Here is a 19,084-nt window from a genome sequence, read left to right as displayed (position 1 = left end):
AATAAAATATAGTTACATTTGAGTTTGTGATAGGTAAGAGACTAGAGGAAGGAGGTCCCTTTGCTATAGACTAGGGATGCACCAAATCCACTATTTTGGATTCAGCCAAACCCCTGAATCCTTTGTGAAAGATTTGGGCAAATAATGAACTGAATCCGAAAATGAAAAAAAAAATTGAATTTCCAGCTATTTTTTTGTGTACTTCAACTAGGGAATAGTCCAAATTTATTATGTACTGTCTCTTTAAAAATCCTGCTTTGCGCATTCGCCATCTAAAACCTGCCGAATTGTTTTAGCCTATGAGGGACCTCCTAGAACCTATTCGGAGTCAATTGGTGGACTTAGAAAAGTTTTTTGATCGAATGTGCTATTCCTTCGATTCGTACGATATAAATTCGGCCGAATTTAGACCTATTCGACCAAAAAAAAACCCTTCAACTTAATTTCGGTTGGTCTTTTTGAATTTGAATTTCGAAGTTTTTTTAATTCAAAATTCGACCCTTGATAAATATGCTCCGATCTGACTGAAAATGTAACAAAGCGTTGCTACATTTATCAACCCACTCATCAAGGGGAGTAAAGCCTCCATTTCCCTTTATACTTCTCTCTAATGTTAAATCACTACCAATATAACAAGAAATAAAGGTATGGGACCTGTTATCCAGAATGCTGGGGACCGGGGGTTTTCAGATAACAGGTCTTTCCATAATTTGGATAATGTTTTATTATTACAGAGAAAAAGGAAATAATTTTTAGAAATGTGGATTATTTCATTATAACGGTGTATATGGAGGTGGGCTTTTCCATAATTTGGAACTTTCTGGATAATGGGTTTCCAGATAATGGATCTCGTACCCGTACAAATTTAGAAACAACATGAAATTCCACGTTAAAAAAACAACTAGGCTCTATAATTATGTAACCCCTCAATGGAAATACAGACTTTCTTCTGGAGTTGTTTAGTAGCAGGTTTGATGGTGAACCACTATAATTGCCACTAAGATATCGTTTCCTTACTCCAAGAGGTATTAAAGTATTTCAGTATTTTCAAGGACAAAGTAACTACTTAAAGACTTGTTGCTGAATGGCTTATTTGTTTCTGTGGGAAGCAGGGGCAGCATTTGTATGATACACATCTAACCTACATCTAACTGATGTGGAAGACAGGAAAAAAATGCCTTACATATTCCAGTGCCAATGATTTAGGTCTAATATTATTTGGCTGCAATGAATGGGAATATCATTGATGTGTTTGAAGTGAGATACCTAGCAAATCTATTTAACTGTATATGTGGAGCATCAATTTATTTCATCTAGGCCCTATTTTCACTAGAGTGATTAGACCATGTTTCCCTCTTCCATAGCCTGTGCTTGTTACTCCAGATTAGCCACGTCTGCCTTCTTATGTTGCTTACTAAAGTCCCCATGATGATGCACGGCCATAACTATCAGTTTGTGTAACTTATTATGCAGCTGTTCTTGACACTGAGCACAGAGCTTTAGCTATAGTTTTGCAGTCATTTTGATGCGGTGCATTTTTTGCTTTTTTGGTCACTGTCCTGTTAATTTCTCTCTGACTTGTCACCTCAGCTTCTCTTTCCTGACAATCCAGAGTATCTTTCTTTAATAAGAAATCAGTCATTTTTCCATCACCTCAAACCAACAGAGTGACGGGAAGTGAGTTTCTGAGCAATCCTGTCACACTCATAAGGCAACATTAAATCTATGCAGGATACAGCTTGTGAAGCTCCTATATGGCTTTGCCTGCAAAATGCATCCATTGTCAGAAGGGAGGCCTGTAATCATTCTCTCCATCCTGATGCAGCCTTGGCCTCACCAGTAACCTCATAATGTGAATCTTTAGTATTTTTTAACAATTAAAATTTGTCTGTTAAACCTGCACCTAATTAATTCATTTTTAGCAACAAACTTTTAATTTTACATGAGAGATGTTGCATTGTGCAGTTCTGTAGAGAATTGTTAAAACCTTATGTTTATTGGTGTTACTGGCTATATGTGGATGAGGAGAAAGCCAGAGGGGAGGACCATGGGTTTATTAAACGATTACCCCAACATAACACTACATACACCAAATTGTGCAACACACCATACAAATTATGTTTTGCACCTCTTAGCAGGGCCGGAACTAGGGGTAGGCAGAAGAGGCACGTGCCTAGGGCGCAAGGGTGGAGGGGCGCCTAAAACGGTACCTCTTCTGCCACGTTGCCCCTAGTTCAGACCCTTGTTTTCCCAACTGTGGCAGCAATTTCTTCTTCCGGGATGTTCGTGATCTTCTGCGCATGCACGCTCGCACACGCTCGGCTTCTGTGTGTATCTGCGGGACATGCACAATCTTCTGTGCAGGCATGCACGCTTGGCTTCTGGGCGTGTCCGTGTGCTTGCACACATGCGCATCATGAGGGGGGCCATGTAGTTGGCCGGGTTGTCTTGGGCGCCTGGCCGACTTGGCCCGGCTTTGCCTCTTAGCAACTAGAAACTAGGGATGCAGCGAATCCAGGATTCGGTCCGGGATCCTTCTGCACGTCCAAACCGAATGGAGTGGGGAGGGAAATTGCGTGACTTTTTGTAACAAAACAAGGAAGTAAAAAATGTTTTCCCATCCCTAATTTGCATATCCAAATTAGGATTTGGTTCGGTATTCAGCCAAATCTTACACAAAGGATTCAGGGGTTCGGCAGAATCGAAAATAGTGGATTCGGTGGATCCCTATTAGCAACACAACCTACAAGTTGTTATGTATTGCACCTTTTAGCAAATCCCAGGCAAAACAATCATTGCACTGTTATTTAGATAAAACACATTTTCAGACTGTTGATCTTATGCCAAAATCACACACAAAAATGCTTAGGGTAATAGAAAAGGGTAAGTTATTTTGCCCATGATTAAATCTGAGCATGTGCTGCGCTGCATTTTTTTGTTCTGCAAATACATGACATTATGCAGTAATGTCAACAACACGGCCATTTTGTTCTTCAGGTCCACGTCCCCATGCACTCTCCAAGCTATGGCCAATACTTCCTGCATCTGAGGTAATTTTATTTGTGTGGAGAATTGACTTTTAGTGTGGTTGACTGGGGAGAGGGGGTGAAAAATAGGGTAACTGTGTCTGCCTTGTATTTACCAAAGCCAAATGCAGTTCCACAACCATTGAATGAATCTGCTCTAGAATCTATCTACAACTTCTCCTCACACGTTTATGTATAATACTGTATGGCTTAGTCACATTTTATATGGGTTACTGAATGGTATTGTGTCCTGTGCAGAGAAAATGAAAACAAATGAAGGAGTGTTGACTGCCCCGTGTCGGGGAAACTATTCAGACATGGTGTTTGCATTACTGAGAGAATTAGTTGCCTGGGAGAGGCGGTTCAGGATTAAATCAGTGCCAAGAAAATACAGTACAGATGTCATTGTGTGGCTTACACATTCTGATCTGTTTCTAGGCACAGATAAGAAACTAAAGTCTTATAAACAAAATTAAGCTTAGAGGAGTTTGTGACTTCACAGGATGGGCAGTGTTGTTATTCCAGGGATTCCACTGCAGAGCTGGACAGGATGGGCAGGGGTATTTTGGTAGGGAAATGGAGGGACCAAAATCCTGAACACGGAACTGTTGAATAAACAGACCCAGAAGATCAAAATCCCAAATGATGTGTTCTTAAAGAATAATTATCATAGCTGTTGCTGCTCAAAGACTTTACATTAAATAGAAATACTAGCCATGATACATTAACTCCCGCCATATATAAGTAGTAAAGCATGAAGATCTATGTGATTGTGCTCAGAAGAAAATGCCTTCCTTGCATTCATATACGGTATGGCACCTGTTATCCAGAATGCTCGGAACCTGAGGTTTTCTGGATAACTGATCTTTCTGTGGATCTTCATACCTTAAGGGCAGAACTCGACAGAGCGATGTGTTGCGATGCGTCACACTGAGAGGAAACGGATGCGACAAGTTGGTGGCGCCAAATTTAATGGAAGTGATAGGAACAAGGCATGTAAAAACTACACACAACATGACTTTCAGATGAAGATGCAGCGTGCAGCGTTCACATCCGACAGTCGTGTCGGATACATGTAGCTTGTACATGCGTTTCCTCTGTGCGCGACTCATCGCAACACATCGCTCCGTGGAGTTCTGCCTTAAGTCTACTAGAAAATCATGTAAACATTTAAATAAACCCAATATTCTGGTTTTGCTTCCAGTAAGGATTAATTACAGTATATCTTAGTTGGGATCAAGAACAAGGTACTGTTTTTTTATTGCAGAGAAAAAGGAAATCATTTCTCAGGAATTCTCTGTATATGTCCGTACACCTTGCTACATATCTGTGAGCACTTGTGAAACCTACGGAATGGGTCTCCTCAGGGCCAAAGTTTGATCTAATCAGGGTGTATTCGGCAGTATTTGGCTGCTGCAACATGCCTGAATTTAGCTTGGTTCAAGTCAGGTATAAAAAAACGTAACAACTACTGTATATATCAATAATGGGCTGTAAAATATGTAGCGGCATGTATTTATCTGTGGTATCAGTACTTTGTCAGTCAGTGAATGAGCCCCAGCCTGTCATTTGTGGCAAGAGCTCCCTGGTAAGTTGGAACTAGTTTAGGTGAGTAACAGGCAATGTTAATGAATTGTCATAAACACATTTATTGTGAATCAGCCTCAGAAACTTGCACTTGAACTTATGAAACTATGAAAGCAAGCCTTTACTGCAATATTTTAATATAATGAATGCATTGGTATACAGTGTAATGTATTAGTATAGGGTTTCTCTACTATTGAATACAACTTCCGTGGATGATGAAAATCATAGTGTCCTTAAAATCAAACATCCATATCTAAAATCAGGAGCTCCCATGAAAGACGCTTTAAAGGGGTTGTTCACCTTTAAATTAACTTTTAGTATGATGCAGAGATTGATATTCTGAGACAATTTACAATTGGTTTCCATTTTTTTATTATTTGTGGTTTTTGAGTTGTCAGTCATTTTCTTTTTCAGGTACATCTTAGCCATGCCCCCAGCACACCCCAAGCTCTGGCCAATATTTCCTGTATCTCTATAAGAAACAATGGTCCTACTATTTTAATACTAAGGGGCAGATTAATCAAGGGTCGAATTTCGAGGGTTAATAAACCCTCGAATTCGACCCTCGAAGTTAAATCCTTCGAGTTCGAATATCGATTCGAACGATAAAATCCTTAGAATCGAACGATTCGAACGATTTTAAGCGATCGTTTGAAGGATTTTTATTTGATCAAAAAAAGCTTAGAAAAGTGCTGGGGAAGATCCCCAAAGGCTAACATTACAGCTCAGTAGGTTTAAAGTGGCGAAGTATGAAGTCGAAGTATTCGACAGTACTTCGACGGTCGAATGGTCGAACGATTTATTTTATTTTTTTTAATTCTTGGTAGCAGCAAAGATTTGTGAACTGAATAGTGCTTCGCTAAACACTGCTCTGTAATAAAATGTGTATTGGGCAGATTTATGGTTCTCTGCAGGTACGTGGATTATTAGATTAATACATTACCAAATGATAGTTTCTACATGTTCCTACTTATTTTTTACTTTTTCTAAACTATTGTTACTCAAGGGGTGTAAATCCTGCAACTCTCAACATTTGTGTTTAAGTATCATTTAATATATCAATCTCAGAACGTGTTTGGTGTAGATGTTGCACTTTGCTCTCTTTATAATTCCTACAGCCCTACTTATAATGTCAAAGTAATACAAACAGCAAAGTTTCCTGATTTGTCCAAGATCACCTTCTTGTAGGGTGGCTACCTAGCTGGTATTATACTGGTCTGGCTGGTAAACAAGATATTAGATGGCAATATTATTAACAGGGAACATGGCTACATAGAAAGAATGCCTCATATTTTTTTTAGTAAGGAGAGTGGGTGCCTATAGTAGCAGTGGGATAATAGCCTCTGGGAAGAGACTGTGGCTGTGGGATAGTAGGTCTAGTAGGGAGAGATGGTGCCTATAGTAACCATGGGTAATAGTCTCTGGGAAGGGACTCTGGCTGTGAGATAATAGGTATAGTAGGGAGAGATGGTGCCTATAGTAGCAGTGGGATAATAGTCTCTGGGAAGGGACTGTGGTTGTGAGATAGCAGGTATAGTAGGATAAGATGGTGCCTATAGTAGCAGTGGGGATAATAGTCTCTGGGAAGGGACTGTAGCTGTGGGGGAAGCAAGTATAGTAGGGGGAGATGGTGCGTATAGTAGCAGTGGGGATAATAGTCTCTGGGAAAGGACTGTGGCATAGCAGGTATAGTAGGGAGAGATGGTGTCTACAGTAACAGTGGATAATAGTCTCTGTGAAGGGACTGTGGTTGTGGGATAGTAGGTATATTAGGGAGAGATGGTGTCTATAGTAACAGGGGGATAATAGTCTCTGGGAAGGGACTGTGGCTGTCGGGGAAGCAGGTATAGTAGGGGGAGATGGTGCCTATATTAACAATGGGATTATAGTCTCTGGGAAGGGACTGTGGGATAGCGAGTATAGAAGGGTATAGCGGTAGCAGTGGGATAATAAGGAGAGATGGCTGTCAGAGTGGGGGTAGTGGTAGTAGTTCAACACAGCTAAAGGTTTTATAAGTAGACAGTCCTGCTTTAATAAATATTTGGGTCTGGTTTGTCCCTGCTTTTCTCCACCACCAGTTGCCTAATGTGCATTATTATTAATAAAACATATTTATAAGGTGCCAGCATATCCACTGGAATGTTAGTTATTGGCAAAACAAAGGATGCTGTAAGCAAAAAACCATTTAAACTCAGTAAAACAGCAACAGCTGTGAGAGAGCGACAGGGGCCTCCGGGGTTAAGTATCTGGTTTTGTCAGTTTCTACCTTCTCACTCTCAAGTTTTACGTGTTACTGGAAATGAAGTACTGCCCCGGAAATTCACTCATACAACTGATCTGGTTTTTACTGGGTTGTTCTAGTGCAATTCAACAGATTACAATACACCTCCCCCCAGCACAGAAATGCATAAGTAAGTACACTCCCATACTGGAAGCTGTTGTTATAAGGACTGACAGTGAACTCTAGGACAGTAACATGCAGGACTAGTCAGTCACATGCCCACATACCTGATTAAGTCTTGTTCATTGTAAACAATAGTGTTGTGTCGTTCTTTAGGCAGCCATGTAAAAATGGCCCAGAATGAGCTAATAAAATAATAGCAGGGTGTTATTGAACCCAAGTGTTTTTAGTGTTAAGTCCCACACCCATTATTATCTTTCCGTTCTTTCAGGGCACTCACTAAAGTGCGAAGCGCCTAACGCTAGCGCAATTTCACCAGCGTGACATCATTTAGTTACTTCGCCGATTTACTAACGGGTGCTGGCGTAAATTCGCTAGCAAAGTGGACCTACTCTAGCGATACTTCGCACCCTTACGCCAGGCGTAGTTGCGCTATGGCGAAGGGACGTAACTACGCTAATTCACTAACTTGCGCATTTTACTGAACGTTACCTCTTGCGCCAGACTTGCCTTCACCACCTCAGACCAGGCGAAGTGCAATAGAGTAGATAGGGATTGCTTCAAAAAAATATATTTCTAAGTCCCAAAAAACACTGGCTTCTTTTCATTTTTTAAGGGTGATAGGCTGAAAAAGATCGTAAATTTTTTTGGGGGTACCCTCCTTCCCCCCTACATTTCCTAACATATGGCACCTAAACTATACAGTGGGCACATGTATGGGGCAAAATAACAAATCTATTTTATTTTATGAAGCTTTCCCAGGCTTGTGTAGTGTAATGTATTTGCTGCTACATATACGTCCATTGTACTTTAACTTGGCACCATATGCAAATTACGCATCGCTAGCGTAACTTCGCTTTGCTTGACTTATTAATGTTATTGCAACTTCGCTACCGTTCGCCTCCCACGAGCGTAACTTCGGATTTTAGTGAATTAGCGGCGCCCTGGCGAAACTTCGCCTGGCGAAGTGTGGCGAAGCCTGCGTTAGCGCAACTCCGCAGGTTAGTTAATTTGCTCCGGTAACGGGCTGTATGGCAAAGCCGTGCATCAAGTGTCACTTGCAGGATGAAACAGGGTAAAACTTGTAACAGGAAAAACTGTACAATTATTACGAGTTTGTGCGGTTCAATAATTAATGAATCAGCCCCTAAATATCTTCAAAATGGTACAGACATTTTATTAATACATTACTAGGATAATTAACAGCACAATATCCTCTTTAAAGGGGTGGTTCACTTTTAGTTTATTATAGAATGGCCAAATGTAAGCAACTTTTCAATTGGTCTTAATTTTTTCTTTTGTATAGTTTTTTTTAAATATTTGACTTTTGCTTCTGACTTTCAAATAGGGGTCATTGGCCCCATCTAAAAACAAATGCTCTGTAAGGCTAAAAATGTATAGTTACTGCCACCTTTTATTATTCATTACTTGCTATTCAGGCCCTCTCCTATTCATATTCCAATCTTATTCAAATCAATGTATTGTTGCTAGGGTCATTTTGACCCTACCAACCAAATTGCAAACTGCAGAGCTGCTGAATAAAAAGGCAAATAACTCAAAAACCACAAATAATAAAAAAAATTAAACCAATTGCAAATTGTCTCAAAATATCACTCTCTACAGTCTACACCATACTACAAGTATCAACCCCTTTAAAGGGGACCTGTCACCCTAAGAAATAATTTCAAATTCTTTTCTATCATGTTAATTGAGCAAAATAAACTTTACTTACACTGTATTTATTATTTAAATTTTGTTTCCTTCTGTCTTAGAATTATACAATCACATCAAGCAGGCAGCAGCCATTTTGTGGACACGGTTATTAAGGGAAATTGTGTATCACCCCAAAAACTTGTGTCTGCACCAGAATGGGGGACCTAATGTCCATGTGCAGTGCCCTACACAATTATAGAGCCTGAGGAGGGAAGGGGGAATGTGAGGAGAGCAGTGACATGTAGGAAGTGCTGAATGGAAAGTGAAAGTAATTGACTGCCCCTCCTCTATGCCACGGGCATAGAGGCGGGGCAGGTAATATTTGATTGACAGTTTAGATATTTAAACACCTTTATAACAGGATGTTTTAATGAAAATTTTTTTTGGGGTTTCATATTTAATTTGCAAAGGACTTTCATTATGCAGCTTTTTATGTGTAGGTGACAGGTCCACTTTAACTGTCTAAAATGGTAAGAAATGCTCAGAATAACAAGAAACGCTCACTGACTTGATTCCATGCGAGGGTACCAACAGAGTCCCGGGGATTACCATTTATTACACTGGAGGGGCATTTGCAAACATTTTGCTGCCCACTCACCAATTGTGCAGGTAGCGAAACCCCATGTACCATCGCCTTTAAACTAGCCTCACCTACAAGGAAATGAAGACTTCCTCTGCAACATAAATAAACATGTGATTTTGCTGACAGATCTTGAAACCCTGCCTTCCTGTTTTAACATCTGGAAAGTTCTTCTCTACGTCTAACTCATCGCTAATGCTGCTTACGCTACACATATTCTATGTCAATCTCCCACAGCACTAATAACGCCCAACTGCTGCGTATAAGGCCAGTCCTAAGGGCCAAGGTTTTTCGGACCCAAAAAGGACCCAAATATCAGTTACAAAAATTATACTCCAAAAATGTTTCGTTTAGTATTAAAAATCAATATTTATTGAATACAAAATTTAAAAAAGTAATCATACTGACCCATTGATGCTCCGCCTAAGGGTGAGAATCTCCCACAGCAGGCATGATGATTAAAAGTGAACTATGGCACTTTTAGGGTATGGGCGCACGGGCAGATTTGGGGAGATTAATCGACTCTTCTTCAGGGCAATAATCTCCCTGAACTGCCTTCCCCTACATTCCCGCCGGCTAGAATGTATATCGCCAGCAGGATGGCCCATGTAATGCTTCGTTCTCCGAAGTCACCTGAAGTTGCTTCACGAGGAAACTTTGGGTGACTTCGGAAAACGAAGCGCCGCAAATGTCACCCCGCTGCCGATTTTTCATTGTAGTCGGCAGGAAGGTAGGGGAAGGCAGTTCAGGCAGATTGTTGCCCCGAAGAACAGGCGACTAATCTCCTGCCCGTGTGTCCTTACCCTTAAGCATTAGTTGTATTGAAACCAGCATCACAAGTACTGTATATACAAACTTGTATAAATGTGCTATAAACCCACAAGTGGCACTTTAGAAAGGGGAGAACTAGTGGAGATGCAGATCTTGTGCCTCTGTTTACATAATAGGAACAATTTGCCCGTGTTCTATACCATAAATTACCAGGTGTAAATCTTTGCATCTTTGCAACCTACTCAGTTACAAAGTTCTGCACCTAATAGCGACGGGCACAAATACTATAGCATGCGGGGAGACAATGCTGCACTGTGGGCAAGAAAAGGGAATTTTTTGCTTTCCTTTTGAACTTTGCACCTTGTATCACTTGTAATGACTTATTTTATCTGAAACATCCTAAGGAGCAACAAGTTATGAAAGCATAAATTACATATTTGTGATTAGCAGCCCTGTACTTCTAAAGTCCAATAGCTGCCTCTAACTTCCCCTGTCCTAATCCCACTTTCCTTGTCACTTTCCTTAAGTTCTATTCACTTGTCCCACAGGGTAACATTCAGTTGGATTCCTCTTAAAGGGGTTGCTCACATTTAAATTAACTATTAATAGAATGTAGAGAGAGATATTCAGAGACAATTTACAATTGGTTTTCTTTTTTTATTTGTGGTGTTTGAGGTTTTTAGTTTTTTTATTCAGCTCTCCAGTTTGCAATTTCAGCAATCCATTTGCTAGAATCCAAATTACCCCAGCAACCATGTATTGACACGAAAAAGAGACTGGATTATGAATAGGAGAGTGCCTGACTAGAAAGAGGAGTAATAAAAAGTAAAAACAACAATACATGTGTAGCCTTAAGCTGTCCACAATTGTGCAAATTTTAGCCTTGTATCTATAGCGCAATCTTCCAACCTGCAACTAACCATTCAGATAAAATAAAGTAGTAAAAGAACAAATCAGACAATGCGCTGGCCATAACAGCAATCACACAAAATACTAGCGACAGTCTCCCATTGATATGGTCACATAGGCAATACATGCATAAATATTATCTTAAACCGTCAGAAAACGCCTAACCTGTCCGATTGACTAAACGACCGTTATCCATTGTCTGTAAAAAATGTCAGGACAATCCCCACACTGTCCGAAAATCACACAAAACTAATTTTTGTGCGACTATATCTTTGCATCTATGCCCAGCTTTACAGAGCATTTGTTTCTAAATAGCACCAATGACCAAACTTGATAGGTCAAAACAGTCAAATAATTCAAAAACTTTTGCAAAATAAACAAGGCTTGATAGATCTTTATTTAATATAAATCTCTCAGTACTCAGCAAAGTGTGATTTCTTTCACACCACCGACATGTTGTGAACTTGACAATGGCATTTCCACTAAAGCGAGTTACCTCAAGGGCATAACTCAGATTCTACCATTGGTGCCAAATTTAGGTCAGTGGACATTGATACCCTGAGCAATGTAGGGTCAGTTTTTTTTCTTTAGGCGGTTACTTTCCCAGGGTCTACACCCCCCCCCCCCACACAATTAGAAAAACTTCATTACACGGAAAAACAAATATTGTTTAAAAAAAAAAAAAAAATTTGTTTCCCACATCATTTTAGCCCAAATCTCTTTACCTGAATTACCCAGAAGGGTGGACACTGCAGTGTTGGTTATCACATATTCCATAATCTAACTTTTGTTACACACACACACACTACCTAAAATCATAAGTCTGGGAGACAGCATAAACCAATACAGTTCTTAAGTCAATTTTGCAGCATCAGTACTGCTCCCTCCACTAGATGCCATTTTGCTTTATTTGTTAGGGCTGTCCAAGTTATCCTTCTCCTGTAGGAATCCCCCCCAATTGATGTTTTGTACAGCCCTCCCCTCGTGATAGGGTCAAAAAGCTGTATTTCATTGGCCCCCCACAGAATGGTCAGTACCTACATTAAACTTTTAATATTTAAATTAACTTCTTAGAATACAGTAGGAAATTCAAAAATTGTTTAACAGAGGTAGGTGCATGCCTATGGTTTAGATATTTCTACATAGTTAACTTATAGGGGTATATTTATCAAAGAGTGAAGTTAAGCCACTAGAGTGAAATTCCGCCACTCTCCATTCATTTCTACGGGATTTTTATAGGTGCATTTATCAAAGGGTGAACTTTCACCCATTGATAAATACGCCTTTCAAAATCCCATAGAAATGAATGGAGAGCTGCGGAATTTCACTCTAGTGGTGGAACTTCACTCTTTGATAAATTTACCCCATAGTGTGATATCTTCGGGCAAACTATTTCGCCCATTGAAATTTAATTACACAGAATGCATACTACACCCCAGAGTGCCCCCTCAAAGAAAGAAAATCAAGTATACAGAACTTTTGTTTTATGCAAGTGATACATCCCCACATATGTGGCTGGGCTAAAACTCCCAAAATCCACAACATAGGATCCACAGAATGCTCTAAGTTTTAGTTCAGAGGCCCAAGTTTACAAAAGTGCGCTCTAATCAGGCTAGCTGTTGCTCTCATTTATATTCTGACTTTGCAAAATGAGAAAGACAGATCAATACAAACATGTAGAACAAATACTGCTCTTTTAATTCATAAAAACAGGTTAATGGTACAAATAGAAACCTACATACCAGTGTGTACATTGTACACAAATGACTTACAACAATGAAGTTACATATAATACCGACAACTGGGAGACTAAGGTTTGAAGAACTCTTGGAAAATGTTGCCACAATAGTTTTGCTAGGAGATCGGGAGACACGTTTCAATGTCACTGGTAATAAAGCTTTGGAGTAGCTACTCTACAATTAAACTACAATAATGACATGCAAACAATCAAGAAGGTTATTCTTTTATTGAGATATTTGCTGCCTCTGGAAGAGTTCTCACTCTTCAGCTGCAAGTTTACACAAGTACTCTTTATCGATTTTGAAGAGGCGCCATCCTTCTTCTGTAGAAAGGTCAGATGCGCCACGTCTCTTGTAGAACTTTATGGATGGCTCATTCCATTCTGCAACCAGGAAGTGCATGCTGCTGCAGCGACACTTCATCGCAATCTGAAAATAGCAAAGATGTTAGAATGCATGGAATATATTTAAAAGGCACCCAGAAACAGACTAACATCTTATCTGAAATTGTAGAGGAAAGTTATAGCAGCTCTCATTAAAGGCATTAGTTTTTCAGTAAAGCCTATGGTTGCAGCTGGCAGGAAAAATAAATAGGAATATTCAGCTAGCCCTTTCTGCAGTATCAAGGAGGTCACTCTTAAAGAGGTATGGTCATGAAAAAAAATAAAGTTAATAGTGCTGCTCCAGCAGAATTCTGCACTGAAATCCGTTTCTCAAGAGCAAACAGATTTTTTAAATATTTAATTTGGAAATCTGACATGGAGCTAGACATATTGTCAGTTTTCCATGTGACTTGTGCTCTGATAAACTTCTCTTTACTACTGCATGTTGGGAGTGATATCAACCCTCCCCCAACAATATAATAATAAATACTCTTTCTGGTTCAGGAATGAAATTTTATATTGTAGAGTGAATTTGCAATGTAATTTAGAAATTAAAAGCTAAAATAAAAATCACGATAGAATCCCTTTAATTGCACTATGCAAATAACACAAACACCTGAAAAACTAAGTGTGCAGTTGAAGAACTCAAACTGTTCCACATGGCAAACAGGTACAAGTATACTGTACTGTGTAAGTAGTAAAGAACAACCGTGTTAACTGCACTTAAATACTCTGGCTTACAGCCAGCAGAAATGTTGCATATAACTATAAAACTTACTTGACCCAAGTGCTTGAATATCTCTGATCCCATGCCAAAACCTAACAAAAAAAAAACAATGCTTAGCAATATTTTCTTTTAATGCCAATGTGCTGCTGTTGCATGAAAAAGTTACCACAGTTTTAAAAATTATGGACACACATTTGGAAGATAAACAGTACACACATACTTCCCTTTAAAAAGGCAAATGGTCCACTATTCATATGTATTTCCCCTTTAAAAGGCAAAGGATCCACTATTCATATGCATTTCCCCTTTAAAAAGCAAAGTATTTGCTACTCGTATGCATTTCCCTTTTAAAAGGCAAGTATCCACCTGCTCATACTAGGCCTCAAATGACCTACCTCTGAATTCATCCATCACAAAGAAGTCTTCCAGATAAAGCAATTTTCCAATCCACGGGTCATATGTGAAGTAGTACATTGCAAACCCAACAACTGTATACCCTATAAACAAAGAACACATCCAATGAGTCCTGAACATGCACAAGAGAAAAAAAATCTCAACCAAGAACATTAATGACCATAAATTTGAGATATACAATGTGTGATCTCCCAGTTGTACTACAACTCTCAGCAACATACTGGAAGTTCTAGTTAAACAGATGTTCACAGGCTGTACTTGTCTGGCATCACAGCCTTGAAAGCAAATGTTTGAGCATTGTTGTTGAACTGGAGTAAATAGCATGTTCTACTTTTAACCAGCACTCTTGAGAACCCATCATTTACACAAAACATTCCTTTTACACGGCAGTTCAGAAGATTATGATGCAGGTCACCTTCCACATTTACAAATGGGAACCAGAGGTATGACAGGTCAAGCACTATGGTTTCCTCCATTTGTAGTACATGAAAAACAAAGAATCAATACAGGCAGCCCCTCATGCGGATCACCGATTTCTCAATAGTAAAAATACAGAGATAAATCTGTACTAAAAATTACCAAGTGGAACAGCTCAATTGCACAGGGGGAGAAATTACCAAAACATCAGGTTAGCATTAGAAGTCGTCATAAATTAGCCAAGACATTGATGGAGACTTTAAGCTAGTATCGCTTGATTTAGGTTTCCAGGAAGATGAGAAAAAAAAGTCCAAAACAAATTTAAAATAGTGGGGAAAAAAAAATTAAGTCCATTCAACAATAGAGAATCTTCCATGAAGACTCTGTAGCGGAGCATGGATTTCTGATCTACCGTGTTTGCCTCTTTAATGTGTCAGTGATGGCTGTTTGCCTTACCTCGTTTCATGATCATCTACTTTATTGTGTAACGATCTTTTAGTTACCTCCCCGCCCACCCATGTACACGGAAGGGCCATCCATGTACATGGCGAAGCTAGAGACTGTAACCTGAAGATTGGGACAAATTAAAGAGAAAATAGGATTTAACAAAGTTTGCATCTGCGCACATTAGGGTCAAAACAAATGCCTCAGATTCTGGGAAAGAGGGGCAAGAGGGAAAAAAAAAAAATAGAACGTTACCATCGACACTCTCGGTCTCCTTAGGCACTTCAGCAACAAGACAGTGGTAAAATGGATGTTCTCCAAATCCGTCTTCAAGCAGATCTGTATAAAAGCAAAACAAATGGTGCGTGAGTGTGAAGCAGACAAGCAAACAGCTCCCCAGTGTACAGATGTGCCTCGCAGCAAAGGCTCATGGGAGCAGCTTGGCAAACAGCCCAGGACTCAGAGCAACTCCAAATATCAATCACTGGGACAATAGAAACAGTGACTCGCAGGCACACAGATTTGGCAGAGACTTGTGCCCTCTAGGATTCCGGCTTACCTTTCTCAGTTAGGACAACTTGGTTCTCCATTTCCTCATATTTTGCCAGTTCCTATAAAACAGGAAGATTATATCATTGAGAAACACAAATAAAAGGGATATTGTGCAATGGCTGCAGAACAGCATGTGCCAGACACAAGAACAAATATTGGATACAAAAAATAAACAAAAACATAAATGTCTATCATGAAAGTCAGCACACACAAAGGTTCCAGAAAGCATAACAATATACCAACACACTACATTCTCATTTCTCTTGGTCTTTTGCCTCCCTGCTTAAAGGCCGGTTTCCTTCCCTTTTGGTTTCCAGCCCCCCCCCCCCCCAAAAAAGAAACACCTGCAGTTACTGACACATCTCTCACGACCCCCTCCCAAGTTACCAGTTGAGTTTGGGACAGCATTAGCTACAATTATTGCTAGGGGGCTTCAGGGAATTCTGGGAGTTGTAGTCCAGAGCCCAAAGGCAAAGCTTGCTATAGCGACCAATCAGAACGTAGCATTCATTGGCCACTTATTAAAAAAGCAATTCAATTGGTTGCTATGGGTTACCAGGACAGGAGAAACGATATCTTTCATTACAAGGAGGGGTCCGACTGTATAATAAGATGGCGATTCACCTTTATGAGTCGCAATATATCCTTACAGTCCCCGGCATTAGCGGATCGTATGATAAACTTGGCCATTTTCTTCTCTTGCTCTTTTTTCCTTTCCTGACAAGTCCTCTGTATGTGAAGAGTAGTAGGACGTGTTTCTTCATTCGCTTCCCAGGAGCTTGCTCTCCTTAGTCAGTCTGGGACCCTGACTCGACAGAGTTCAATCGCTGCAGCCACCGTGATAACAAAAGCTCAACGACGAAAGACGAGTAGGGAACCGAGTACACAGCTATTTATCTTGGGACGGAGCTCCTCCCCTTCCGCCCTTCCCCAAACAAATACACTTGCATAACGCGCACTGAATGGCGACGACTCGCTACGTCTGAGGGGATGGTTCCTTCCCAGAAATGACGCTGAGGTTCAGCGTTAGTAGGGTGCTGTCACCACCTAGTGGCGATCATGCTGAACTACAGCTGCTTTATGAGTAGCTCACCAACTTGTTATTTTGCACCAGTGCAGGCCCAGGGCAGCCCGGCCGACCACTTCGGCCCCCGCCGCAGTGCGTAACCGTGCGCAACCGAGGACGCATGTGCGTAACCGTGCGCAACCGAGGACGCATGTGCGTAACCGCGCGCAACCGAGGACGCACGTTTGTTGGCGCACACCAAGCTTTGCGTCTTAGGAATGTGCATCTTCCGCCCTGCTTTGCACCTCACAGACATGGTTTATTTTTAATATCAGCTTCTCCTACTCCCAGTCTCAGCTCCTTCCCCACATGCCTTAGACTTAGAGCATCCATGTCATCAGCAGGCTGCCCCTACCTTTGTGTAGTCTTTAAAATGGTGCTTCTCACTTTTAGTATGTTACATAATAGCTCATTCTAAGCAGCTTTTCAATTGGTCCTCATTATTATTTTTTTTTTATATAGTTTTTGAGTACCTTCTTCTGACTCTTTCCAGCTTTCAAATGGACATCACCGATCCCCACTAGAATTTGTGCATATATACATCCAGTATCCTTAATGGGCATCTATCTTTCTTAATCTGCGGGTTCCTCCCAAAGTCAATTAAATTGATAACGGACTCTGGATCTCACCGTTCAATTCACATGGCCCAGGTGCTCTGGGTGTAAAAGAAAACGGATCCGCACATACACCGATTAGTGCAGTCGGGGATTATCCCCTTTTATTCAGCCACCAAACATGACGTTTGGTGGTTGAATAAAAGGGGATAATCCCCGACGGGTCAACGGAAGGAACGCACCACCAGCTTGCAGGAGTGGTGAACTACAGGTGTGCGGTAGGAAAATTACATTGTAACCAGGTGCTCTGGGCCCTGTGCTGAAACTTCAAAATTAGTCAAACCGCTTTCCCGATATTAACCGGTAACAAATAATTGGCTTACCTGCTTCTTAGTGTGACCCGGGTGCTGCTGCCCTGAGTCCGTTGCTAAGGGAGACAGTGAAGTCACGAATTCCAAATTGGAATTCGCACCGATCCCCACTAGCAATAAAAAGCTAAATAACTCAAAAAAACCACAAATAATAATAAATGAAAACCAATTGCAAATCACTCTCTACATCATACTAAAAGTGAGCTCAAAGGTGAACAACCCTGGATCTGCACCAGAGCCTTAGGGGGCTCATGAGCATAAAATTCTTCTTTCCTGTTAGAATGTTGCATTCTATGAAAAGTGACTATTCCATCCTCATACACAAGACATATTAAAAATGACTTTTCTGTGTGGCCCATTAATTCAGATCATGCAGTCTAACTTTTCTATATTTTTGCCTTATTTATCAACATATGACCTGCAGTATGCTTGGGGTTGATGCATTTCATCTCATACAGAGACAGCTGCATTTAGACAGGTTCAAGCAGGGGCAACCACCATGAACCCCACACTTTACAGTAGTTTGTGTTTAGCTTAAAGGAAAACTTTACCCTCATAATGAATGAAGCATCTTATATTAAATTTCATATTAAATAATCTTACCAAACTAGAATATATATTTAATTAAATAATCTCCTTTTACATCGCTTACCTTGAACCACCATTTTGTGATGCTATTTGTGCTGCCTCAGATCACCTGACCAGAAATAACTAACTGTAACAGGAAGAATGTGGAAGCAAAAGACTGAACGTTGTCCATTAATTGGCTCATGTGACCTAACATTGTTTGTGTGCATCGTGAATCCTACAATCTTATTTTTTAAAATGGCAGTTTTCTATTTAGGATTACCCAATGGCACATACTACTAAAATGGTTTATTTACATGAAGCAGGGTTTTACATACTGTATGTGTTCTGCAATATATTTTTATAGAGACCTACATTGTTTGGAGCTATAGTTTTCCTTTAAAGTGGATCTCCACCCAAAATCCCTTTTGTGTGTGTGTCTGTGTGTAATGAAAATAATAGTACCCCCTAAGTAAGTTTCCAATAACAATGACATTTACAAATGGCTTTGAAACCATTGAGTGTATTTCATTACCATATAACTGAAAGTTGCTTTTAAAGTACGTCTTCCTTTATTATACTAAAGCATCTAGCATTGGGTGGAGTATCCATTTTATAATAGCTGAAGGGCAATATACAGGTATGGGATCTGTTATCCAGAAAGTTCCTAATCACAGAAAGGCCACCTCCCATAGACTCCATTATAATCAAAGAATCCAAATTTTTAAAAATGATTTCATTTTTCTCTATAAAATAAAACAGTAGCTTGTACTTGATTCAAACTAAAATATAATTAATATTTAATCTCTGACAGTTCAGTAGTTGGCCAGGGAGACTGAGGTGGAGGTAGGCTTCCGTAGGAG

At 40.1% G+C, this 19,084-nt stretch overlaps 1 protein-coding gene across 2 annotated transcripts; it reads right to left on the bottom strand.

Annotated features, from left to right (window-relative positions):
- Positions 1–12,664: 12,664 nt before the first annotated feature.
- Positions 12,665–16,765, bottom strand: sat1.L (spermidine/spermine N1-acetyltransferase 1 L homeolog). Of its 2 annotated transcripts, none has more exon segments than NM_001094029.1 (6): positions 12,665–13,155; positions 13,888–13,928; positions 14,232–14,333; positions 15,367–15,450; positions 15,671–15,722; positions 16,288–16,518. In NM_001094029.1, coding segments are annotated over 6 exon segments (516 nt in total). In that variant the 5' UTR covers positions 16,354–16,518; the 3' UTR covers positions 12,665–12,984.
- Between the last annotated feature and the right edge of the window lie 2,319 nt (positions 16,766–19,084).

The sequence above is a fragment of the Xenopus laevis genome, chromosome 2L (assembly GCF_017654675.1).
Source record: "Xenopus laevis strain J_2021 chromosome 2L, Xenopus_laevis_v10.1, whole genome shotgun sequence".
Lineage (NCBI taxonomy): Eukaryota > Metazoa > Chordata > Amphibia > Anura > Pipidae > Xenopus > Xenopus laevis.
This window is presented reverse-complemented; position numbering and strand designations above follow the sequence as displayed.